This window comes from Molothrus aeneus, chromosome 12 (genome assembly GCF_037042795.1).
Source record: "Molothrus aeneus isolate 106 chromosome 12, BPBGC_Maene_1.0, whole genome shotgun sequence".
NCBI lineage: Eukaryota > Metazoa > Chordata > Aves > Passeriformes > Icteridae > Molothrus > Molothrus aeneus.
This window is the reverse complement of record NC_089657.1, coordinates 21,203,999-21,231,322: the sequence shown is the minus strand read 5'-3', so window position 1 is coordinate 21,231,322 and position 27,324 is coordinate 21,203,999. Positions and strand designations below refer to the sequence as shown.

At 44.2% G+C, this 27,324-nt stretch overlaps 1 protein-coding gene across 1 annotated transcript; it reads left to right on the top strand.

The window, feature by feature from the left end:
* On the top strand, positions 1-26,347 carry SUSD3 (sushi domain containing 3). The gene is made up of 5 exons (XM_066558079.1): positions 1-108; positions 13,371-13,559; positions 15,854-16,001; positions 19,249-19,416; positions 25,955-26,347. Exons 1-5 carry the CDS (start codon positions 24-26, stop codon positions 26,166-26,168), a joined length of 804 nt encoding a protein of 267 aa, XP_066414176.1. The 5' UTR covers positions 1-23; the 3' UTR covers positions 26,169-26,347.
* Positions 26,348-27,324: the final 977 nt, after the last annotated feature.

Genomic DNA, 27,324 nt, shown 5'->3' with positions numbered 1-27,324 from the left:
GCTCGGCGGCGCTCGGCAGAGCCATGCCGGCCGCCAGCACACCCGGGCTGGACACGCCGCGCACCTCTGCGCTAGGGCGGGACAGCGGCGGCCCCCGCGCATACACAGGTACGAGCGTGGTCCCGCGTCGTTCCTCGCGCAAGTTCCCTCCTGCGTCGCAGCAGAGGGGAGGGAGGATGTCAGCGGGAGTAGCGCCAGACTCCAGTCAGGGTGCAGGATCCCTTCCGCGTAGGGATGCGGGGTGTGCAGGATGCGGTATCCCTGGACAGAGGTGTTGTATGTCCCCGGGGAGGGACGCGGGAGACCCCAGCCGGGGCTGCATTACCTTCCCACTCAGCTCCGGACCCCCGCGCCGGGCAGGGGCCCCTCCCGTCCCACTCCGTGCCGCCTCCGGCCGGTCCCTGCAGCTGCTCAGTGCGGAGGGGATGGTGATCCGCACCCTGAAGTTCTCGGGCACGCCTCGAGACGGGTGTCCCGGAGCCACCCCGGCACGGGGTGTCCCGGCAGGTCCCGGCGACCCTTGACAGCTCTCCCGGGGCTACACTCGGGAAGCCGAGCGGGGCCAGTGCTGGACCGCGGGTCGGGCGGAGGGGCCGAGTACCGCCGGGGCTGCTACACAGCAGCCGCACTCCAGAGCCGTCCGAGCGGCTCACCCGGGGGCTGCCGGGGCCCTGGGGAGGGTGATTGCTCCCAGAGAGGAGGCGCTGCGGTTCAATGATAGAAGTTTGGGGTTCAGTCGCTGGGATGGCCCCGGTACGGGGGACGAGTGCATAGGGGCAGAAGGGAGTGCTGGTTCTCAGAGACATCCCTCCTGGGTGTGTATCACCGGGCTGGGAAGGAAATTAAGATATCAGTGTTTTAATGGAATATGTTAATACATTTCTCATTGGTGGAATGAGAAACCAAGCAAAGCTTTTTCCTTCTTATCTTTCTGTTCCCTGGAGTTTTCTTACTCAATTCAATTACATAGACCATAACATCCTTTCAAAACCTCTTTGGCTTAAGTGGGTTCAATAATTTGGAGGTAATGTGAGGTGAGGGAGGGTCTGAACTGGTGGGACATGTTTGCTGCACAGGGCTGTGGCATTGGTGGGTGTCTGGGCCTGGAGGGAGCAGAACCATGGTCTGGACCTGCTGGCCCGGGCAGCAGGAGATGCATATTCCCAGCCACAGCCACCTCTGCAGTCCAGGACCAAGGTGAGATGGAAGGATGCTAGAGCTTGGTGCAGCTGCCGTGACCTGCTGATTGTGGGGGTTTCTTCCTCTTTTCTTCAGATCACAGAGTAGATGGGCTTTTCCCTGGCTTCAATGCAAGCAGAGCTGAGTGCTGCTGAAATCCAAAGACCTCCTTCTCATGTGCAGCCTGTCCTCTCATATCCTTGCAATTTATTTGGCTCGTGAAGTTCTAACAGACTTCATTAATGACCTGAATTTGTTGTGCCTATGGAAATTGGCAAATGTATTTTAGCTACTAGCTAAATGCTAGTAGCAATGCTTTAAATTGTATCTTCTGAATGTGCTTGACTGTTTAATTTGAATTTAATATAGAGGTTAATTTGAAAATGCAAAACAAGTTCTGGAAAATGGGCTTAGAGAATTAACTCAAACCCAAGTGTAGACCCTGTTGCTCTAGTCTGATAGTGTTGCTAATTACTGACTTTTCTCTTATTTAAAATAATGTATATTTAGCTGCTTTTATGTGTTGTGTCAAAGTCTTGTGGGGCTGGGTTTGCCAACACTAAAAGGAGTTTTGGAAGTGGCATGTCCTGTGTTACGCTCAGCTTTTCTGTTTCTGTGTAGGTTAATCTTGCTTTGCATAGATCTGTGACAAAACAGCGAGGAATGCTAATCTGCCAAAAACTATTTGCTGTTCAAATTAGAAATCCACCCTCAATTAATCCCTTGGATATCTATAGACCTGGCACCTCTGAGCCATGTCTCCAGCCAGAACAAAAAAGACCATTTTTTCCAAGCCAACTAGACCAAAACTGTGGAGCAGGAGTTCTCAGTAAGGTGCTAAACTGGAATATGCTGGGTGAGGGCTTGGCTGTGCTGCACTGGCTGTAGGACCAGCAGTGATGTTTGAGCACCCAGGGCTTTGCCAGACCTTACCTAGGTGTCGACTCTTCACCCTCTCTGTTGCTTCATGGGGGTTTTCCATGGTGCATTTCCACCTTCGCAAAAAAAACATTTGGAACTATTGAGTTAGGTGGATGTACTGGTTGCAACCCTAAGCAGTTTAGATAGCTAAAACGATGGCTACTTATATAATTTTAAATTAAACTCTTGTTCATCTAAATGTGACCATGTTATTTATACATCAATGTTTGCTGCCAATTGTTGCACAGTATACAGTATCTTTCATTGCATCCTGTCCTTATTGGTGATCCTTTTTGATGTTGACTACCCCCTTACATTATTTCAGACCATGAGCAATAAGGTGATAATAAAGACTTGCGCAAATAAACTCCCTCACATGTTCCTTCTGAGAGGATGAAAAAAATGTGGCAGGATTTCCATTTGAATTAACGCATGAATGAGAGAGAAATTAAAGGAAGTTCCTTAGTACAGCCCTGATGCCTGTAGTATTTAGAGGTCTTAGAGCTTCCTGACTCACAGCTGTGAGATTCAAACACCCTGCACTTTTCCTGGTCTTGCCTTCTTTTGAAGGACTCACAGGGATCCCACCCTCTGATTGGGGAGGGTCAGCAGTATGCTTCCCTGAGGAACTGTGGGAGCCTGGCTTACCCCGAGGGAAGGTCAGCAAATGTGTAGGGGAAGAGCACAACAGAGGTCTGGAGCTGAGAAGAAGCCTTCTGTACTGTGGCTGTTGTGTTGTCACAGCAGCGTTTACAGTGTCACTGCCGTGCTGTGGTAGTGTTCTGTGGACACTCATCAACCAGTGCTTGCCAGGCTCAGTAAATTCTCTGGAAAAGCCTCTGAGATTCTGAAAGGCTTGTGTTAGGTGACCTAAGCACTCTCCTGCCCTGTGGGAATTGCCATGGCTGCTGTTGTCAGCCTGTGCCACTGAGATACTGGTGCCCCTGAAGCTGCCCAGATTATACTGGGGTCTTTTGGGTGAAACACGAAAAAGAGAGAGAAGCACAAAGGCATATCATTATTTTTAGTCCTTACGTTGCTGAAGTGGGAGGCTCTGGCCCTCCAGTTATCCAGGATGCTACCTTTTTTTTGCTGTGGTTCCTCTCATTCCTTAATACCCTCCTGTAGCTCTTTCAGACCAGGTAGCATGTACTTCTGCCAACACAGAGATGCATTGACAACACATCAGTGCAGCCACAGACAGAGAAACAATTAATGCAGGATCTGGCAGAAACACTCATTATGACAGGTTTTTAATTAGTAGGTCTCACTGCTAGGCTGTTGTCAGCTGTTCTGCCTTGTTCTTCCACTTTCCAGGGAAGGGGAGAGGTTTTGTGAGGTGGGAAATGCTGCAGGCTGCAGTGAATGCTCTATTCAGACCCAATTGTGGAAGGAATTATCTAGCAGACACCACTGAAAGAAAGGGATGGGGTCTCTTGCTTAGAACAGATAGAAGTTGCAGTTTGCTGGAGGATAGGGGCAGGACAGCATGTTTTGGCTCAGTTGTAGCCTGGATGTTGGTGGCCATGGTGGGATGCCGGTACCAGGGTGGGTGTACCTATGGTGTGACTTAAGCTGTCTGTTCTTTTGTTGTAAGCAACTTTATTTTTTCTGGAGTTTCCTTGGCAGTGCAGAAACTGAAATTATGTTACTAAGAACTTACAGTTGCTCTTCCAGGACAGCAAAAACAAAGTTGTTCTTGGAAGCCAGGAGCGCTGCTGCTCTGCAGTATGGCCACATAGAATTTTATCACCTTGTCCCTGCGATCCTCAGATGTGGTTCCGTTTTTAGGCTGCAGAAGAAAACCTGGATCCCAAATTTCTATTTCCACAGGGCAGAAAGTGATACAACTTGTCATTTCCCCAGGGTTATTTCTCCTTTCTTGTTTATCCATGAGCTCAAAGTCAAACTTTGTATTAAGTAATGTAAAAGAAGTGACAGTTGCAGAATGTCTGCTAATCAGCTTTATCTCCTGTACTGCAAGGAGTTAATAATCTGGATGGTTAGGCATTTGCACCAGGCATTGATACTGCTTTGAGGGAAGGATTTTTGTGCTCGTCATTAAACCATTAGAACAGTACAAAATTGAGAAGGAAGAGAGCTTCTGGGTTTTCTGAGTCCTCCACAGTGCAAGATTATTCCCTCTTGGGAATAGTGGTATTCTATACACTATTCTCTATACACTGGAGAAGTGGTATTCTCCAAAGCTTTGTCCTAGCTACTCTGAAATTACCTAGGCTAGAGAGACAGACTATTAGTAGACATCTGAATTTCAGCTAATGAATGAGGTGAGCTGAATGCTTTGGATCCAAAACATTGAAATTTAAAAAATCACAAGTCAGTCTTAAAACACAGAAGCACCCCAATGACAGTGGATAACCCAGCATTTTCTGGGTGGTGTGGTCTATCTTAAAGGGCAAAACTGCTGCCAGTTTTGCTGTTCCCACTGTGTCAGAGCCAAGACATCCTTGGACCTTTCCCCTAGAAAAGCAGAGCATCCCCAAACATCACTGCAACTCTACAGCAAAGAGATTTATAACTATGATAGAATCGGCGTGATTTTGCTTACTAATCATGATTGCCACTGACTTTTTATGTGCACTGTAGAGTCTTGCCTTCAATATTATGATGAAGACAAGCCAACACATAGGAGAATTGTCAGTTTTTGTTTAGGCATTTTATTGACTCGCTGTCTTTGAAATGCAGCTGCAGATGAGCAACCATGTTATTCTAAAGAACAGTTTTGACTGGCCGAGTGGATCAGGATTGGCAGAGAGGTGATTTTGCAGTCTGCATGAACGTCTGCCTCTCATTTGGTTGTCAGATGACAGAGAGAAATGCAGAAGTTGCAGAATGAGCAACTGCTCCCTAAAATAAATCAATTCCTGTGTCTGCTGAGGGTCTCAGGGATGGGAGTTGAGCTGATGCCTGGATTACAAATGAGCCTTTGCAGCAGAGCACAGCCCCTGTGGCCCAGCAGCATCTTTAGGGGGGTCAGTAGCTGCTTGGGGGGGCAGCAGTCACAGCTACCTCAGCCCAGATTGGAGTGGTGGTGGCTGGTAGAAGCAGTGTTGGGGAAAGGGATGGGTTAACTGCTTGCCTTTCCTCCAATAGACCTGGAGAGATGATTCCATTGTTATTTCTGGGATGCAATAAAGCCAGTCACAAGGCAGCTCGTGTATTCCAGACTCCTAAGCAGAGTAGCTTTGATTGGGAATGAATTTGAGGAGAGGTCAAAATGGGGACAGAAGTTGAGTAGGGTGAAGGGATGGTGTACAAAATTCCCTGAGTGCATGTGTGGGCTGGGAACAGTGTGTAGGAGGATGATTTGGCCTGTGGGAGCTCAAAGAGCTGCAAAGGGCAAGTTTTGGGGTCTGATTTTTTCCTGTTCAGAAGAGCAGAAATCTGTGCCTTCATGTAAAAGCAGAATTACACCCAGGAAGGTTTCTGCTTACGGCCACAGTTATTTTTAAGATCTTTGCTAGTTGATTTGGGTCAAAAGAGGCATCTGGACTGGACACAGGGGTTCTACTTTGCTCTAAGAAGTGGTGCCCCACAAAACCAGGGGCAGTTTTGCACAGGCAGGAGAGCTCTGGTGCCCATTCTTCTTAATACCTGCAGAAATTTAGATTAGGACTAAGGTTTTGATTAATTTTAATCTGTTTCAGCCCAGAAGCTGAATTCTCACGTGTAGCCCCGAGTTCCCTAGCTATGTACAAAGGAAGGGCAGGACATGGGGCTGCCGTCCTCTGCTCTCTCGAGCTGTTTGTCATTCTGTGCATAACTCACCTGCAGTCCTTGACTTTTTAAATGGGAAAAAGCAAACACAATGCACTGGTTCCCTGTCCTTATACTGGCATTCTTGTCTGTCTTGGTGCCATCTTGCAGCAATTCCTGTGTGCAGGGAGGATGAAAGCAGGTGTGTATATTGACTTGTGCTGTTAATTGTTGCTGTGCCTGAGCAGTTCCTGGCAGGATGCTGCATGGCTCTCACCCAGCAGTTTGCAGGTTGCTCTGGTGGCCGTGGCCAAGCTGCTGGCTGCATGTCTCTCGGCGCGAAGCCCAGAACAGGAAAGCCAAACTCTGTCAGGAAAAGAACCAACCAGGGGAGAAGAAAAATAAAAAAATTATAAAGCCACAGAGATGGGTTTTAAATCTGGCTCTTGGTTTCTCAGCCCATGAATGACTTCTGTCACCATAATAAAAGGCATGATATTGCTAACTTTTTCAGACTGGTGTCTGAAAAACCAATTATTCACAGAAATTCTTGTTGACAGTTGTGGATGCTAGGTCACAGCTCTGTGGTGTGCATTTTGCAGCTTAAGACAGCAAACCAAGGACAGGATTAGCTTCAGATTGCTCTTGGGAAAGACTTAGGGAAGGTAAAGTGGGCCAGCCAGGGGGAGGGAATGCAGGTAAGGTCTGTATCATCCCGGCTTGTTTTGCTTAACAGGGTGGTTGGAAATTCCCCGTGAAAAACAACGAACCTGTATTCCCTCATCTGTTTTAAACCAGGAAAGTGGTTGCAAAGATAAAAGGTTGAAAAGTTTCTATATTCTTTACAGATCAGTTCTTTGTGGAAATGCAATTCCTATGTTTTAAGCTTTTTGGCAAAAATTAAAATATGACCATCAAGTAGCATGCAGATCTGGTCCACCTAAAATTTCACATTGGGGGTGGATTTTTAATGACTGAACTGTTTTTTGTCCAGCTCTGGGGCCTTCCTCCTTGAGAACTTTTTTGGTCAAGTAGGTCAGTGCAGTGTGGCCCCAGCCATCCATAGAGGTTATGCCCAGTCTGGCAAGTGTCGTGCAGAAGCAAGAGGCCACCGGCCACATCGTCCAGGCACATCTGCTCTTATCAGCCCTGTTCAGTGCCCCAGCACGTGCCTGTTGCTGTGCACAAGCCAGATCAAAGAGTTGGTGAAGGCAGATAACCCAGAGCCAAGCAAGACAAATATGCAGCCAGGCTGAGCTCTGTGTCTTGCAGCACCCAGGGCAGTGGAGGAGAGTGGAGCACGTTGAGGGTGGGCAGTGGGCAGGCAGGGATGCTGCCCTTCCTCCAGGGATGCTGCAGGAGGCTTCCCATGGGGCAGCACACAACCTCTGTCCTGTCCACTTTTCTGGTGGGGCATCCTTCATCCTTCCTCTATCCATGGCTCCTAACAGAGATGTGCTTTCCCTGTGGAAATACATCTGGGGTTTCTTTTGGCTTCTTCAGTTGCTGGCTTTCCAACTAGCGGATCACTTTGCACCCTCTGCAGAAATGTTACAATTGTTTATTGAATGAGAGATTATTCATTAGTAGTGGGAAAAAATAATGGTGAATGTTGAAATTATAAAAATCCAGACTTCACTGGCCCAATGAAGGACACCAGCAAGGATGTGCCCACCAAAACCTGTCTGAGAACAGAGGGCTCTGGTGGCAGAGGTAAAGTGCACACTTGCCCTGGGACTCGCATGTCTTGCAAGTCCCATGGTGACCTGAAAGAATAGTGAGGCCCTGGCACAAGTTGCCCAGAGCAGCTGGGGCTGCCCCTTGGATTCCTGGATCCAAGACCAGGTGGACAGGGCTTGGAGCAACCTGGGATAGTGGAAGGTGTCCCTGCCCATAGAAGGGGATGGAATGGGATGAGCTTTAAGGGTCCTTCCAACACACACCATTCTGTGATTCCATGAAAGCAATGCTGCCCAAAATGTGATGGATGTGGGAGTCTCAGCACCTGAGCCCTTGCATGTTGTAAATTACATGTGCCGAAAAATCAGTTTTACCTACTAAACAGACAACAGAATAAAATTAAGGAAGTGGGTAGGAGTGAGCCTGAGGTATCTGCTATAACAGGGGTAGGAGCAGAGAGCTTATTTGAGCATGGATTTCTGAACACAGAAGTAAACTCTCTTCAAATACCTTTTTGCTCTTTTTGCTCTCCTTCTTAATTGCATGGAAATTACGTATTAATGGGAGAACTAGCTTTTCTGAAAAAAAAGCTTTTTTACAAATGTTTTTACAAATGTTTAATGGTGGCCTGTAAGAATCATCAGATATTGGGTTCCCTCTATCACACTTTAAAAATAGTTTGATCAATAGAAACACGCAATGTTTTATGGGGAATATTTTCATTCAGAAATGCTAATATGAGGCAGGTGCCAGAACCGCATATTAATAAGCTGCATTTCTTTTTTCAGGTAATGTGCTGTGACAGATGTGTTCCTTAGGTACCTGCAAGTTTTACCCTGTGCGGTTGTCTAGATGTTCCTCTATGTGACTGACCCAGAGGAACAGTCCTGTGGCTGCTGTTCAGTTCTTGCAGGTCTCCATCAGAATTTGGGGTGTGAAGCTCCTGGAGCAGTGGTGGCTAAGCCTGACCCTGCGTCCTTGCAGTGATGGGTGTGCAGAGGCCTGTGTTTTGGTGCATGTGGTCTGTGCCACACCTGAACCACCAAAGCTTCCCCCAGGGAATAATTTCTTAGAGCCATACCTGTGTGTTGGAAGGCAGACAGATCTGTAAGAGCTTTCCCACATGTTCACAGCAGCTGCCCAGGGATTGCAGCACAGCTGGGGACCTTGGTTAATCTCTGCAGCTTCTATAGCCTGGGTCTCACCCCGCTCTCTTACTGTAAGTCTGGTATCATGCTTATACTAACTTCTTTAAAAGCCATGCCAGCATCTGGATTTTCTCGTGGGAGGATCAGATCTTGGTGGCCGTTTGTTGGTTTAAAAGCCCAGCCCCGGCAGCACTTGAGGCCAGCTCTGCAAGGAAGCAAAGGCATGGTGGTGAGGAGACCAATGCCAGGGCCAGACAGTTTCACTCTATGCAAGATGCTTTGCTACATCTGCTTTATTTCATATTTCACTTCTAGCTGCTTTTCTTTTGCTTTTTAACACAGCGAGCTCTTGAGAGCTCTTCTTTGAGATTGCTGTGGATGCTTAACATGCCTGTGATTTCAGGGACACCAGTTTCTGAGGTGTGCTTCTCTAGGAAAAGAGACTTACAGCAATAATATTGGTGTGTTTATTTTCTACAGAGTTGATAGAGCCTAGTGGTCTCTTTTTTTCTGGCATCTAGTTATTCCAGCATATTTTAGTGGTATCAATTCCCAACAGTAAGCAATATAAAGGGGTAACCTTTGTGTCTCTGGGAATAATGAGCCAAAGACATGGATCGCTCTCTTTCTGCACAGACAGCAAGTGGCAGCCTTGCTAGCATGCTTCCAGGTAATTACTTGTGTAGTTTAGATAATTTTGGTAGATACTTATGCAATGTATTTGATTTTACTCACTGTTTTGCTGTGGAAGGAGCACAGGAAATGTTTACCAGGCAGGCATGCCTAGGTTGCTCTCTCATTTCTTTTTCTTATCAGCAAAACATGAACCCACAGCTTGCTGACAGTGAAACCATATGTTTCCTCTTTTTGACAAATCAGTTTTGCAATACAGATAATCCTGGCTGTACACGAGAAGAGATATTTTGAATTATTTTAATTTTTACGTTACTCTCTATTTTTCACTGCCTGGAAATTATGTATGTGTTTATTTCTGAACCCAGAGGTTGGGTGCATTAAGAGTTATGGAGAACACTATGCTTTAGTGTCTGTCTTACTTTGAGGACAGTTATTTGTCATATGCAATAACCTGTTTGTTGTAGCCAGTGCAATTCTGCACTGCCAGACAGCAGCATCAGATTCAGAGATTTTCTGAACACTGGATATCCTCTCAGCATGAGGCCAAGCTCAGAATTGCGTTTGTATAAATCAGTTCCTGCTCTACAAAAAGCTGCAGAAATAGCTGCAGAAACTGGAATCATAGAACTGTAGACAGGAGGTTTTGGGTTGGAAGGAACCTTAAAGCCCATCCAGTGCCACCCCTGCCATGGCAGGGACACCTTCAGCTGGGACACTGTCCCAGGCTGCTCCAAGCCCCAATGTCCAACCTGGCCTTGGACACTGCCAGGGATCCAGGGGCAGCCACAGCTGCTCTGGGCACCCTGTGCCGGGGCCTGCCCACCCTAACAGACAGGAATTTCTTTCCAATATCCCATCTAAATCTACCCTGTTTCAGCCATTCCTCCTTGTCCTGTCCCTGCAGGCCCTTTTCTAAAGCCCCCCTCCAGCTCTCTTGTAGGCCCTTTAGCCACTACAAGGGGCTCTAAGTTCTCCCCTGAGCCTTCTCCAGGCTGAACAATGCCACTGCTTCCACCCTGTCTCCAGAGCAGAGGGCCTCCAGCTCTCTAATTAGGGGATTTATTCAATTTTACAGTTTTTCATTTTTACATTTCTGGGTGCCAGTTATGCAAACCAAGACCTGAACATAACATTGTCTAGATATTTATAAAAGAAATACAAATTTAAATGTTAATCTGGTCAGCACAAATGTTTGTGTTTTACCAGGCAGCAATGCAGCCTCAGACACCAGTCTCAGTTGAAAACAAAAATATAATTAATTCTAACAATAAAAACAATAATAAAATTCTTGATTGTAGTAGATTTAGTCTGATAAACGTGCCTGAAGAGTATTCAAAAAAGAAGTCTATATGGAACATCTGCTTATGTAAGTATAAGGACGGAAGCTTACTTAAACATGATTCTTTGGAGATGTAAGGGTAAAATTAGCCCAGCAGAAAAGTGAATGCCATGGCTAACTACAAAAACATTACAGGTGAAAGAAGTGAAGGACACTAGAGCTTGCAGGAAAGTTTTCCAAAAGCATTTTTAGAAGATAATTGATGATTAAAATTAGGGCAAATTTTATGCAGAGAAGCTGAATCTCAGCTTGGTTGAAATTTCAAAAGGTCATTCTGGCAAAGTTCCATCTGGGCATTTCAATAAATGCATTTGTGAAAAGCAAAAAGCAGTGACACATTTAAGTGTTTGGCTTTAGTGGGAAGAAGTGGTATTGAAAGTTCTTAAAAGAAGAACAGCATTTCTCTTCTGCAGAAGTGCAGGTACATGAAGTTGTTGATGAACTTTCAGCTCAGGTACAGAAGGTTTTGGATGTGTAACTCTCATTGAGAGGCACCTCTGTAGTTCCAGCCCCAAATACATTCATATGAGAATGATCATCTGGGCATGATCCATGATGCTGTTGCAGCCCAGGGCAAAGCATGGAAATACCCACATTTTCAGGGGATGCTGGCTAGTAGACATTTCTGTAGAGCTCAAGTGGAGCAAAAATAATTTAAAGCCCACAGCTGAGGAATGGTGCTGACAAGGTCACTGCCATTCAGAGGTTTGATGTCTTGGCAGACACCATCTTGGACAAGGACGGGGCAGGGAAGGTTCAAAACACTCCAGCAGCTACAGCTGCACGTCTTACTCGGGATGGTCAGTGCTGGATTAAATGAAATATGTCTTGAAAGAAAGGATCCAGTGCCAAATTATTTGTTCTTTGGAGAACAAAGAGTGAACAATGAGTCCAGGTAAACTGGCAGGTATACTGAATGCCTCTGCTGAGGCCGCATGTTGTGGCCCAGCAGGTGTGCATCAAGTCCAATTCAGCTCCAATTACTTTTTGCATCTTGTGCAGCTACAAGAGTCACCAATTAGTGAACTCTAAGAAATGTGGACTGATCTCTAAAAATAGCCTTGAAATTGTAAAATGAGAAAAAAAACCAAAACCAAACAATTATATGTAAAATCTTTATTTTACAGATTAGGACAATGTTTTCTCATGGTAAACCACAGAGTGATTAAAATAAAAAGAAAAGCCCAAACTCATAACAGTCATTTGGAGTGAGAAGGAAAATTGTCCAACTCATCCTGTATGCTCCAGGAATGGGATGTGGGCGGGAAGAGGTGAAGAGAAATCAGTCCTATAGAAAATATTTGCTCTCATTGAGGCCAATTTCTGCCTTAGTAAGAGGCTGAAAGAAGTGGCAAAACAAACAGAAATAATCAGCATGGAATTAAAGAGCTATGGTTTTAAAAGCTAGTGTTTGCTGCATATTTACTCAGTAGATTAGCTTAGTAATTGTCACTGGGACTTCTGTTTGGTCTTTTGCTGAGATTCCTTTGGGTTTTTTTTCCAGGGACAGGGAATTTAAGAGCATGAATTGGAGATAGATAGGTGGGACACCTGCCTGCTGTGGTATGATTTAGGGGCTTAATGACAATAATGACATGGGGGGAGTTTTAGCATTCAAAATAAAATACGTTTGCCAACAACATGTGGTTCTGTCAGGATGTTCTCAGGGAGGCTGAGAACTTCTTTTTGCCTGTAGACGTGCTTTTAATATTTTTGTATGTGTCATCATAGTGCTTGCAGCACTATGCCTCTGAGTTTTCTCAAGTCTTTGGAAAGCCAGTGAAAAATAGGGAACTTGGGTTCTAATGCAGAAGCAGTGCTGGTATTCTGTAAATGTTAAAAATATCCGAGTTTCTAGATTCTGTCAAAGCACAGACCCAGAAAAGTATTCTGTACAGACCCAGAAAAAGTATTTGTTACCTTTGAAGTTATCTAGATGTTATATGGTTTTTTAATCATCTCTCATTGAAAGTTTTGTTTAAAATTACTGTGAACAAGGAATGTTGTGACAATAAAACTTAGTGTATGAAGTTAATGGCTAACATTAGGTGGCCAAGAGGAGAACTGCTCCACAGCTCAGAGAGCAGCTGTATAAACAACAAAGCAATAGAAAAGCGGAATGAACAAAAATGTATTAAAAATTAATGAATTACTGAAAAGCAGAGTTTGTAACTCAAAAAGTGAGATAAGTTATATGTATATGTCTTTCTATGCTCTTCCCTGTGGTTTTGACCCTGCTGACCCCTTTCAGCCAAGCCAAACAGACATGCAGTGCTTGTAAAGATAAGAAGTTTCAGTCAGATCATGCCAAGATACTACCAAGTAGGCTGAACTGCATGATCAGTCCAGTAAATCTTGTGTGCAGGAAGACACGTAATGAATACTCCCAGCCAGCCTGAGTACTAAATGAATCAGAATCTAACAATACAGGGATCCATAGGGGACCGTGCCACTCAGAAATTACTTTTTATTAGTGTTTTTAGTGTTCAACATGTTCCAGTCTGAGCAGATAATGTCACAACATCAGTTGCTTTGTGCTGGGGATGAGGGCAGGGGAGCAGTTGAATGGCACTGATGGAGGGTAGCCGTGGGCTGATGCTTGGCAGAGCAGCCAGCATTGGCCGCCCCGAGGTCTGGTATTTGTTTTGACCATTAACTGTGACTGATTTACAGTCTGGTGTCAGTGAAACCTCAGTGGATGGCTTCGCTGTTGGCAACGGCGCTGCATTGTGTCTGTGTTTGCTCTGCAGGGCAGTGCAGCCACCTCCTCTCGCCGCAGCTCGGCTCGCTGCAGGTCCTTCATGGCAACGGCACCGAGGTGGGAACAGTGGTCACCTTCCAGTGCTCCGCCGAGCACCAGCTGGAGGGAGCGGCCATCGTCACCTGTGTTTGGGAAGGGAACAGCACGCAGTGGACAGCCGGAGTGCCCTCCTGCAAGCGTAAGGTTCTTCCCAAACCGTGCCCCTCCCTCTGGGATGCAGTGCGTTCCTTTTGCCCTGCCTATCCTGCAATGTTAGGATTCTTCCTAGATACCTGTGCAAAGAAAAATACAAATTCAATTTTCTTCAAAGTTGCCCCACTGATGGTAATTCCACTCCATATATGTTCTGACATGCCATTATCATGACACACAGAAAAGACTCTGTTGGATTCGTCCCTGATCTCATGTCACTGGTAGCACCTGGAATAACTGTACCTCTAGCTAAAAGCTGTATGCTTCTTTAGAGAATGTATGGGTGACTTGGTTTAGAGACAAATTTAGGAGAAAAACACTCTGGAATGAGTGTTTCCTCTGAAAAATAGGGTTCCAACAATCCCTTTCCACCAATAAGAAATTAATAGTAGTGGCTGAAAGTGAAAAAACCCAACCGTTTATTGACAAACAGATTGCCCACACGGCACGGGAGAAAAAGTAAATAAATGCTAGATATTGAACTGTCAGACCTTAACACACACACCCTCCTGCCCCGGAAAAAAAAAAAAAAACAACAAAATGCCAGAGCAAGATAAAAACCCACAACGGCCAGCAGGTGGGTGGGGAGAAAGATGACACCAGCTCCTGTCTCAGAGAAAAAACCAAAAGGTTCACGCAGCAGCTGGCGCAAACAGATGGGAACCTGGTGAATCTCTGTTGTTGGTCCCCTGGTGAAGCAGGTGTGCTTTCCCTGCCCGGCTCGGGCTTTTTCCCGGGTCTGGGGCCAAAAAGGAGCAGCCCCTCCCTCCGGCCGGGCCCAGCCAATTTCTTCTCCTGGCACTTGTTCTCACTGATCTTGGATCAAAACCAAACTGTCCAATTCACCTCGAAAAGCAGCTGAAGGATTGCTGCTGCAGCCTCTCCAAGGCCCAAAAAAAGCAAAGAAAAAAACCAAACAAATTTCTGCCTGGGCTAACAAAAAAACCCCAAACTAGCCAAGCAAAAGCCAGACTGCACCACACTCCCGGATGCTGGGGCAGTGAGGCTTTGAAAAAGCCCAGCAAAGGGCCCCAGTGCTCCCCCTTCCCTCGGACCCATGTTAAAGACACAGCATTCATATTGGGGCATAAAGCAGAGAATCAGGGAATAGACCATCATCATAAATCACCCCAACACTATGGGAATGACCAACTGATGTGCAAACATATTTGCGGACCTTTTATCTCCTGGCAGTCTTTTCTGACAATGTATTTGCTGTAAAAGAAGCACAGTGATATTTTTTGAACAATTCTTGGTTGTTGCAGCTGCACGGGAAATTTACCATATAGATAAATAGTGTCTGAATGACAACACCATTAACTATCTTTTAGCTGCGTTTCTGCTTATTTATTCTAAGGTTGCTAATAGTTTGACCAGAAGTAGACCCAAGGAAAACTTGGTACCTCTGAGCTTTGAGGTGCCTCAGACCTTGTATAATTTCAAATCCCCAGTGGATACATTGCTCTTACAGACACTTAGTACTCTCTCCCACACTCAGCTATTCTTACCTCTTCTTTGGAGATCCCATAAAAGAAAAAATGAGAGAAATCATTCCCCCAATTCCCCCAGAGGCTGCAGAAATATAATGCTTTGTGTGGAGGTCAGCTGAACCGTTTGTGATGCTGGTCATTGTGACATTGGGAGAACTAGCTGAGTTTTGAAGCAAGACATGCTTACTGCTCCAAGTGAGTTGGCAGAGATCTGCATTAGCTGTGCCACATCACATTCCTACTCCTCCTTTTGTCTGGATGACTCGCTTCCAGCATCAGATCCTTGTGAACACTCAGCCCTGCACATCACTTCTTCCATCCCGTATCCTTCCCCAAACAGAGGAAGACCTGTTTGCTGCTTGCCAAAGAGGATGTAATTACATGGAACTGTCCTTGCTCTAAATGGCTTCTTTAATCCCATTTACCTGTGTTAGTATTCGTTTCTGTAGCTTCAGTCCTTGTTAATAAAGAGTTTGCAGCTCATCTGCAGACTTGTGCTTTTAAGCTACTGCAGTGCTAAGGGCACTGTGTTTAATTAATTGCAGTGGTGAAATGCTTGTGAACAATTCATTAGTAACTTATAAACATGAGATTTTTACATAGTCCAGTTTGAGGCTTGCATAGGTCAAAGCTGAAGCCAAGATTCTCTGGTATCTTGACACATAGTAATGTGGAAGTCCTCACTGAGCAGAAGTGTGAAGCCAGCAGGCTTCAGCATGGTTTAATGAAAATGTGAAAGATAAATTTATGGTCTGATCTTAGAAACCATTCTGTGTTTGCTTTGTTGCAGCCATATCAAAATACGAGACTTTTGGCTTTAAGGTCGCAGTAATTGCCTCCATTGTGAGCTGTGCTGTCATTCTGCTGATGTCCATGGCTTTCTTAACTTGCTGTCTGATCAAATGTGCAAAGAAAAGTGAGAGGAGAAGAACTCAAAGGTATGTCAAGATGACAGTTTTAATAACTGTGTAAGAGTGTACATCATATGGACCCCATTGCTGTGATAACAAGTGCTTCAAAGGATTTGCTGCTTGCAGCACTGCAATGATGTTAATTACTTGAAATCCTTAATTTGTAGGTCAGGCTTTAGGCGTAGAAGGACTTGGAATTCCAGAGTACTTAGATACCTGATGCCTGTTAGTAACAGATAACCTCAACAGGCCTAGGCAGATCTGGATTTACCCAGGATTATGCAGAAGCTGAACACACAAGTCTTATTTTCTGGCACAGCATTTCTCTTCTCAAGTTATTGAAGATTGGCAATGTTTCCCCTTCTTCTCTATTTCTTTCCTTTTTCCCTTTCTTTCTTTGAAAACTGCTGGGAAATGGAATCTCCCTGTGTCAGAGCCATCCAAGGCCTCACCATGTGCTGAGCATCCTCAAAGCTGTCCCAGCATAGGGCTGGAAGAACAGAGGATTTTGTCTTCTGGCTTGGAGCACAAATTGGTGGATTATAAACAGGAATAGGAAAAAGTCAAATTTTCAATCAAGTTCATTATAAAAACTCAGTGTGGATAGTGTCAGCAGGAGCGTATTTGCCTGTAGGCTGGAGCCAGGCTACTGGTGCTCACGAGAGCACCCACCTACAGTCACTGCTGCAGAAAGCTTTCCACAGGAACTTGGTTTACCTCTCACTTTTCTTGCTGGTTACTCCCACCAGGCCCTCCAGTGGAGTGGAGGGAGACTGGGGAAGACAGTAGTGAAGGGTTCTATGCTGAGCTGTGATTTATCTGAAGCTGTGTGGGAACCAGCTGAAGGGGGAACTTCTGTCATTTGAAATCCAAGTGTAGCCAAAATAGAGATTTTCTGTTTCTCTTAAAAGACTTTTTTGTGTCAAAAAATGAAAGTCTTTAGTGTCAGTCATAATATTCAGGTTTTTACTGGTAGCATGAAATAAATTACTTTGAAATGAAAGGTTAATTGACATTTTTGGAATTGCCACTTTTCTTTTTGATAAGACTATTCATATCACAGTCCTTGTTATTCATTTATTTTAAATGAAGTTTTGTAAAAACTAGCCATTCTCATTATTTTGATGACTTGATATTTTTCCTCTTACAAAAGAAAAGCCCTTCACACTGGACATAATGACCTGATTCTGTCATCAGGCTGTAAAATTATTCCTTTTGCTGAGACCTTCTGAGTTCCCTGCTCCCCTGTGCTTCTTTCCCTGTCTCCTGAAGGAGCTGCTCCATCCCATTGGCAACAGAGTCCAGCTCCAAGGGGAAACCTGGGGGCACTGTAGGCATTGTGTATCTTATCCCTTCTGTCAGAAAGAATTGAAGTCATGTCCAAACTGTCCGTGTCATGGGAGAAAAAGTGACATAACCCTCTGTGAAACTTGTCAGGTGGAGTGGCAGCATCTCTGTTGGCCATGGAGGTGGAAAAGTGGATTGACTTCTGAATGCAGAAATCATTAATCTGACAAAAAGCTGCAGGCTTGATAACTTGAAACAAAATGAGAACTCTTGGGGAGGAAATAATGAAGTAAGTGTCTCTTAGACCAGATCTGAAAGATGAGGTAATCTCTACCTATGGAGCAGAGAGGATCTCCTCGCCTTGCCTGTAACTCTGAGGTCTGCATGTCTGCTTCTTTTGGCTCTTAGTTGGTCAACTGAGAGATCATCTCTGCCTGCAAACCTGCCTTGCATGATGTCTAGTGATCTTTGAAGTGCCATCTTGTGTTTAATAGAATCATAGAATCATTAGGATTGGAAAAGACCCTTAAGGTGAACTGTCAACACAGCACTAACACCATGTTCACAGCTAAACTGCCACATCACATGTGTTGTGAAGAGAAAAGGGACAAAGGCTGCTGAAAGTCCTCCCACCATTCAGCCTCCTCATCGATCTTGTCCACTGAGGAAGCATGGCTGCTGTTTTCTTTGGAAAGAGCAGGATTGCATCCCAAGAAGACAGAAATGGCACCAAAATCAGCGTCACCAGTTCTCACAATTTGATCTTCTCCCATCAGCCAGTGAAAGTGTCTGTGATTCTCTTTGTCTTGGACTTCTTTTAAAAACAAGAAAAGAAATGGTGGATTTTTTTTTTCTCACCTCAGAGTTGCAGAGAGCAGCATGAAAACAGCTCTGAACATTTCCAAAAAAGAATTCTGACATTGAGGGAATATGCCCTCACTGTTATGCCTTAACAAATGCAACACTACCTGTCTCCTTCATTTTTAAGTCAATGTCTTTGCAACCTGCCTGGTGATTTTGGAAACATTAAGAATAGCAGTGATGCAAAAAGTCACAGAAAATAATTTTTTTCCTGAAATAATTTATCCCATAAAATGGAGAGGATATGAAGTCTTTTCACACATAACAGGTTGTGGCCTGATGTCACTGTTGAAGGTCCATTAGAGCACTGAGACATCATCCCACCCTTATATAAGTTTTCTTACTACATGTAGTCTGGAAAAACACTGACTCAAATGGACATAATTCTTGGAGGTTTATTTCTTTCAACTATCCATTGGTGCTCATAAGAAAATCGTTCTCGTTTTCTTGTTTGTTTGGTTGGGTTTTTTTTTTTTTTTTGAGGATTGCTGGACAGTACTTAAAATAACACTATTTTGCACAATAATATTTATGCTATTGAAGAACTCCCTATCTTAGGGTGTTATTTAAATCTCTACAAGTTTGGCTTACACATGAAGTTCAGCACGTGTTTAAGTGCTTTTTTCAGTAAACTCGTGTCACAGACACGTTTTATGAAAAATCCTTTCCTTAGGATTTTTTCTCCTGAGAAGCTGAGAGACCTCAGGAACAAAATGTAAACAATGATTATCTGCTGCTGTGGAATGCAACAGGTGGATCTTTGATTGGTCTCATGTGGTTGTTTCTAATTAATGGCCAATCAAAGTCCAGCTGTCTGGACTGTCTCAGTCAGTCACAAGCCTTTGTTATCATTCCTTTTCTATTCTTAGCTAGCCTTCTGATGAAATCTTTTCTTCTATTCTTGTAATATAGTTTTAATATAATATATATAGCATAAAAAAATAAATCAGCCTTCTGAAACATGGAGTCAGATCCTTGTCTCTTCCCTGGTCCTGGACCCCTGCGAACACCACCACAAACCTGGAATGAGATTTAAGCTCTAGAGACTCAGGTCTGTGGTCAGATAACAGCTCAGCTGTACAGCCATATATAACAATACTGTTTCTACTGCTTGGTATATTCACAGAGAAATGCAGCTGTGGTACCAGCTGAAGACTGAAGAACTAGAGCACATGCAAGCTGCTTACTTTGGTTTTAAGGGAAGGAACAGTAACAACAATAATAAGAAACTCAGGATTCCTTCTGTATTTGGTGACATGACTAAGATGGTATATGATAACCAAGGCTTCTACAGGTAAGGCTGTTAAAATAAAGTAGGTTTGAATGAGCTGATGGGATCCTGGCTAAACACTAACCAGAGCTAAAACCAGCTATGAGAGCAGGTATATCAGTCTGTGCACCCTTAGCCAAAAGTCTGGCTGTTTTGGGTATGGAGAGTGGGCACTGCTTCTCATCAGAGATGGAAGTGTCATTAAAGGTGATTCTAAATAAAACTGTCCTGGAATTGCTCTTGGAACGGATGTGACCCTTCCTTATTTACACCTTATTCTCTTTTTCCACTCAAGTAAGAGCTGTTTAATCAAGTACTTTCAAGCAATTTCTATTCTTTAATTCTGTAAAATGAATAGACATGAAAGGTGAGATGTGGGAATTCTACTGACAGATTTCATGAAGACAACAAATGGCCTGTCAGTTTTGTATTTCACTTGCAAGTTGTTTTTTTAGTGTAACAAATTAGGCTAAGTTTCCTCATCCTGTGTTCATCTGGCTTACTGGGAACAGGAGAACAATGCAGGTACTGGGGAGGTGCAAACGTGGAGCTGGGCTGTGCTGGGAGGACTGGAATGAAAGGACACGTTACCTGTCTGGGTGATTGCTGTAGTACCATTTCCCCTCCAGTGTGAGGTGGGAATGTTGGCAGCCTGTGCCTGGAGGAAATCTCTAAACCTGGGTGCGTGTTGCTGCAGTGGTGAAGCTGTTACAGTATTGATTGTCCAAAGAAGTAAATACAGGCATGTGGCATGTTTGAAAAACAGCAGCAAAACTCAGGGTGGGCAGTCCCAAAGGAAAGATTCCATATATTTCTGCATATCCATGGTCAAGAACCAAAAGAGAATTTAACCAAGACTCCTCAGGGAAGGTTCAGGCTTGACATGAGTAGCCATTTGTGTACCAAGAGGGTGGTCAGACCCTGGAACAGAGTCCTGGAGCAGGTCAGTGTTGGTGGCCCAAACTGGCATTGCTCAAGGAGCATTTGGACAATGCCCTTAGTAATGAGGTTTAGTTTTTGGTCAGCCCTAAAGGGGTCAGGCGGTTGGACCCAATGATCCTTTTGAATCCCTTCCAACTGAAATATTTCAGTCTAGTCTAGTCTAGTGTAGTCTATCAGCACCCTATCCCTATTCTATCCTACCCTATCCTCTTCTTGTGTTAAAGTTTCAGACATTTGGAGGAATTGCCCAATGCATCATGAGATCTCTGAGCACAGCAGCAATCCTGCTTGGTTTTTCTAGGCAGGAGCTGTCTGAAGAGGCAGGGGATGAATCCTCTCCTCCCTGCCTTTTCCAGGGCTGTGGTACATGCTGTTTTCTGCAACCCAGCCATGGGAAGTGGCTCTGCAGCCCACTTAGAAGGGGAAGTTGAGATGAGTGCTGCCCATGTCTGACAAGGGAGTGGGTGGAGGCCTGAAAAATTCAGTCATTTTTATGATAGCTTTCTCTCTTTTCTTGAAGAAACTGTTCTGCTTCATATTCTTGTAGCATATGAAGTATCTGGAAGAGTAAGAACTCTTCCACCCTTGAAGAAGACTCTGTTGAGTATATCTTAATTTATTTTTGACTAGAAAAGCATGTAGGTTGTGCTACTTTTCAGACTTAATTGAATGGATTTTGAGATTAACATTTTGATTCAGTACTTGAGGGTCAAAATACTGTAAGAAGAGATAAAATAAAAAGCTGATTCTTTTAGGTAAGGCAATATAATATAAAAAATCAATTCTTTCAGGCAGGTAAGGTATTAACAAATGCAGGTTTACAAAACAAATAAAGGTTTACAGACAAATTTAAGATTAAAACACTCTAATCAGTTAAAGAGGGGCCTTAGTATGCTGACAAGATAATTTTCGCTGCAGTGAGGTGACACAATGTGGGTGCAGAGTGCTGATGTGCAGAGCTTATAAATAACAGAGAAGCCCAGCTGTGTGACTGTAGGGGATCCACTGTGCTGTTCTGGACCTGGCTGCCACAAAATGAGAACTTTCTCCCCTCATGTTTGAAGCATATCACAAACATTGTGAATATGCAGTTTTGCAGGAAAACATTGGATTTTAGTGGCAACTGCTTTAATTATAATGATTCTCATTCTGACTGCTTTTCTGGTTGAACAAATTGCTTTAAAATGATAAGAAATATGTGTACAAATACCCGGGATCATTAACTACAGAGTGCTGTCACTCCAGATGCTACCTCTTTCATTTGGATGTAAAGAATCATAATGAGGTGGATGGATGAACATACCAATTTTTAGCAGAAAAAGGTCTTATATGCATGAGCTGCAAGTATTTACAGCGTATTTGCTCCATTATATTATTGAAAACACTAAATAATGTTGAGCAGGGAAAAACAAGTTACAGATCATGGTGCTGCTCGGAGGGAGGTGTTTCCCCTGCGTTGCTTCTTAGAAGTTCAGAGCAGCAGAGATAGCAGTTTTCTCTGTAGTGCAGAGGTTTGAGCCAGATTAGCTGAAAACAAGGGTCTGTGTCTACGGAAGGGAGATTAGCTGCAGCCCTGGGCCACGTAGTTAGAGGAGAACAATGCCCATGAGCCTCCAAAGCAGTCCTCAGGGCAGAGGGCTTGTCAGCATGTTGGGAATGGCTCTCAGAGCCTGACTGCAAGATGTACCAGGATGTGTTATTTTTGAGTCAATTATTTTATGATGAAGAATAATGCCTGACCCTGCAGTAACTGTTCTCTGGAGCACTTGCTTGGGCACCCACCACCCGAGACAAACAGCTCTCTGCCTTCCCAGCAAGCAGCAATGTGGGAGAGCTAGGATCAGGCATCTGCCCAAGAAGACAGGTTGTCCTCTGCCACATGACCGGCACAGGGTAAAATATCAGTAAAGAAAAACTTAATGGCAGCTGTCCTTCCTCTGTGCCAGCTGCTAGTAGTGTTTGAGAGATGGAATGAAGATCACTGAGACGTTATGTTAAAGAAATGGGTGTCCAAAAGAAGAGTGGGGTCAGCTTAATGCTGGAGGGGCCTATGCTCACCCACTGCTCACGGTCAGCTGTAGCTGCTCCCCAGGTGAAGGTATTTCAGGGTTTGACAACCATTTCTGTGAGGAATTCTTTCCCAATATCCAACCTAAACCTCCCCCAAAATGACAGAGCTTAAAAAGTGCCTTCAGTTTTCAGCAAGGACGCAAAGCTTCACAGCAAACTAGTGCAACAGCCTCAGCAGAGCTGTTGCTGTAGGAATACAGCGTGAGGAAATGCAAATAAGCAATTGCTCTGATAAACATCATTGCCAGTTTTTAAATTTGTAAAGAATTGTCCTGTCCACTGCTGTAATGTACATCAATAAAATTGTAAGCATCCATTCAGGAAGAGAGCTGTCCTGTGCTTGTTTAAGTAGTTTGTAGCATTTACATTTGTTCTGGAAGTGAAGCCATCAGTTCCATAAAAAGCACGAGGAAATGCAAGTGTTCTGTGCCAGAAATGGGATCCTGAATCCAACTGGAACCACTTTAGTTCTGACAAAATATGCACAACCTAGTCTAACATTGTGAGAGCAAACAGTAAACCCTTCTGGCATGAAGAGACATTAAAGAATCAGGCACTCCTCTTTTGGAACCTATTTATATATCTGCATGTGTAGAAGATACTGTCCCAGGAGCAGCACAGATAGCAAGTGTAAAGAAATTGCTGAGAGCTCATTTCAGTTTGCATCATCTTCCTAGTGATGGTCAGAAATAGCCACACCTTGGCTCTGTTGCTCTGCTTTTCAGTGTAAAAGTCCTGTAACCTGTCCTGGAATAGATACTCCCTTGACTCAAGGGATGTGCTGATTTTTTGTAAGGGAGAATTGATGATCCAGCATTTTCCATCCTCAGGAGAGCTGAATGTAGCTGTACACTAACTCCTTTTCATTCTCTGCCAGCTAAGATGACAACAAGAAAAAAAAGTAGTCCAGCTCAAAAATGCAATCTAAAGAGAATCAAAGAAATTTGGTGTGGTTTTTTGTCTAGCATGGAAACATTTGGAAGAAGTTGGACATTTCAAATTTGGACTGCTTAGAGGTGAATTATTTTTCACAGCTCAAGTCAAGTTACAAAACATTCTCTGTGAAGTAGTTGATCTGACTGCAGAAGCTAGTCAAGTGGAAAAGCCCATGTCTCAGTAGGGTTAAAGTCCTCCTTTCAGCTATTCACACAGCTGGAACATATTACCAAGAAGAAAAAATCCTTCTGCAGAGAAGCAGGCTGGTATATTCTCCCACAGAAGATATTTTTAGTTGCTGAAATTTTTGTACCAGAGACCTTTCTGACTACAAGATGCTTTACCATTCTACCTGGCAAAAAGCAAATAAGGACAATCCAACAACAAAGAATTCCAACTGAAAAGATTTTGTAAAAAATCACAAAGCCAGCATGCTATTAGGAGAGGCAGCTCAGCATTTTCAGCATCACTGTGGGGTTTAATGCTGCATCGCATAGAGCATTCACTGATACAATTGTATGGAATTGATACAGTTCCCTACACAAAATGTTTGATTGCATGGCACCATGAAGAGAAGACACCAGCATAGGAGAGGGGCAGATTTCCTTTCCCTGCTTTTCCCTGCTTTTGCCCATGACTGGTCCAGCCTTGAGCTTCTCTGTTCATGGAGTTATTCTTTTTTTACCTCTTGTTTTTCCTGTGCTCTGTGTTCCCCGCCACCACCTTTTAGAGGCTCAGATCTTCCCAGTACCTTTCAACATGCAGGTTTCAAAGAAAGCTGAGACAGGGGAAGTGAGCTGTGGTTTCACCTTGGGGCCCTGTTAGAAGGGTAGGATAAACTGGCTTTTAAGTTACACCCATTTCAGAATTTCAGTCTTAATTGTCATTGCAAGAGCTAGAAAGGGGCATGTACAGCAACATGTGCTTTCAATAGAGCTGCTATTATTGTTTTCATAATGCTTTCCTGATTACCCCAGGGTCTTGTACAAAGCCACTAGGCATACAGCAAGAAAAAAATCCCCTCCCATCCCCTAGTATAAAAGCTGTTTTGAGAGGCAGTACCAGCACCAGGCAGCTTTGTGGCTGCGTTCTCACACATCTCGGATGTCCTGTTAACAGTGTTTTCCCTCCAGCAAGGAGCATCTCTCAAGTCACACAGAAGAATATTCTTGTGAATCCTCTAAGTCCCATTGACAAATGCTGTGATGGCTATTCTTCTCCCCTGATGGGAGTTCTAAATTTTATCTGTCAGATACAGTCTGTCCTTGTCAAATGCATCATGCACTTGGCTGTGCAGTGCCCAGGGCAGGTTTGTATAGCCAGGTAAGGGTGCAGAGAAGGGTTCTAATCCCTTGCTGTGGTGTTTTGAAGTAGCTCAGTTGGGAACTGGAGTTAAGGAAAGTTGAAGTGCTTGAAAAAACAGTCACGCTTATTCAGGACAAAGTACAGAGCTTCCAAGGATGAGAGGAGAGCAAACTGAAGACTGTGTCTGACTGAAGGTCATGCACACATAGCAAAGCCCACTGCATGCACAGTTGTCCCTTGGTGACACTGCAACCCGCTTAATAGCTCTTCTCATCCTCTGCTGAGGTGAAACCTCACTGCCTTTACTGTCCCTCTGATGTCCTCAGGGTTTAATCTATTGCAGGGAAGAGAGGTGCCTACTGTCTTACCCTACACTTATAGAATCACATAATGATGAAATGGTTTGGATGGAAAGGGGCCTTAAAGACTATCCCATTCCCCCCCTTGCTGTGGGCAGGGACACCTTCCACTAGACCAGGGTGCTCCAAGCCCCATCCAGCCTGGCCTTGGACACTTCCAGGGATAGAGCAGCCACAGCTACTCTGGGCACCCTGTGCTAGCAGATGTCAATGAAAGCTTAATAGTTCCTGTAATGGGAGGAATGGGTTGCTAAGCCAGGAGTACATTTCTTCTCCAAGTACAGTTTTAGCCAGTGTGGGTTCCTGAGTGGTGGACTATGGGTAATAGAAGTGTTTCACAACATAGAGATTTATAGGGAAAAACATCAGAGGGGGATGACTTCTGCCCAGGTGGACTGGATTTATTGCTCTATAACCAGCACACCTAGACTTGAGCTATAATCCTGGCAGAACAATTTGCAAAGACTTTTTTTTCAAAGGCTGTTTTGCTGGCCCAGGCAAAGCTTTTTTCCAGTCCTTCTCTGTGTGCTGCTTTGATTTGATTTTTATTTTGACCTTTGACTACCAACTCAAGAAGATGGAACCAAGTTCCTTATACTATTAAAAAAAATAAATAAGTGCACAACAGCAGGTATGTCAGAAAATTTTCTTTTGGCAGCGAGGTGTGCAGCATTACCCCATGTAGCTTCTGTTCCCTGATGGCAGGTCACAGTGGTGCTCAGTGCTCAGTTGGTACCCAGCAAAAAGGTACTTGAGGTCTTGTTGAGGTTTTACAGAGACACAATTATTTGCCCCACTGCTGCCAATTGGTTTTGATGCTGGGAGAAGCAATTTTTCATGTTACAGCACAAGTCATTTGCAAAACACCTGATGTGCCAATAAAATGCACAAATTCTGTACCTTCACCAGAATTAATGAAACAGAAATAACTTTACCCTTTGTGCTTACAGGTCCCAGGAAGAGCAGACTTGGGATGTCGTCGTTCCTGGGTGTTGCAAAGACAACAGTCACCTGCTGAAGGTAGCCAAGAGCAGTGGTGCACCTGGGGCACACACGGTACCGAGACACAACACTGCACTGCAGACGGTGAACTCCGTACACGTTGTTGAAGTCTACAGTCATAAGGATAGTTACAACAAACCAACCTGTCAGATACCTGGATAGCTGGTGTCTCAAATGCAACTGCTTCTCTGGACCAAAATGAAATGTTGATAGAAATATGTGCCTTAAAGACAACACAGAAAGTTCATTATTCATATGAACTGTAAGTTTTCTATATTCCAAGATGGTTATTTAAGAGAAATGCTTCAAGGTCTGATACAAATAAAGATATGAATATTGGGGCTGTCAGTCCAGAGCTGTTCTCTGTGGTGTGCTGTGCAGTGTGACCATGGCAAAAGCATAATGCCCTTCTGCACAGTTAGAGGGGTGGTACCCAGTTTGCATATTTGCCTCATATGAAGTTGCTGATAATAACTACACACCCCTCAGATTCCAATCTTCTCTGAATCAGTGGGTTTTTTAAGAATTTAGAAAGAAAAGTCCCCCATATTTTTACAAAGTAGCATGATAGAACTACAAAAAATTTGTTTTTAATTAAGTTCTGCATTGTTTTGTATCAGAAAGGTCTTTAGTTCATCTGCTCTGTGTTTAGAGACCATGTGAGACTGGGTGCAGCAGAGGCCCCTCTGCAGGTCTGCCAGCCTGTGGGAGAGGAGATGGCACATGGAGGGATGTGGTGTCATGCTGTGGCACACCTTGGGGCCCCCACCAGTGACCTCCTGTAGCTTCTACTGGTGTCCCAATGCAAGAGCAGTTGGTGTGCAGGTGGGGACAGCAGTGCAGCCTTCCTGGAGCAGCCAGCTCGGGATCACTGCAGCATCATCCCTATGAGACCTCTCTAAATAAAGGGCTGAGGTAGCTTTTGAAAGCCTGCCTTCTTTTCCTGTTGTTCATCTGTACATCATGTGGGGAAAAAAGGTGGGTTTTTTTCTTCTTTTGTCTTTTTTGAATAGTTAAGTAACAGATACAGTGCTTTTTCTACTGTTTATATGCAAATAGATGTATATACTACTTATAGTTCTTTTTGTTCCAGTTGAAGCCTTACTTAATACTGTCATCAGCCGTCTGTTTAATGGGTATCATCACATCTCTCTCGTGGGTAGAAACATGACCTTATAGCAGGCTGCAGTAATTGTTTTATGGTATATTCCCTTGGTATGAATCAGGTATCATCTCACAACCTGCAGTTCTGAAGCTTCAGTTTTGAAATTCAAATTACTGTAGCTTGCTGGCAAATGCCCTCTTCTATCCTGGCCAT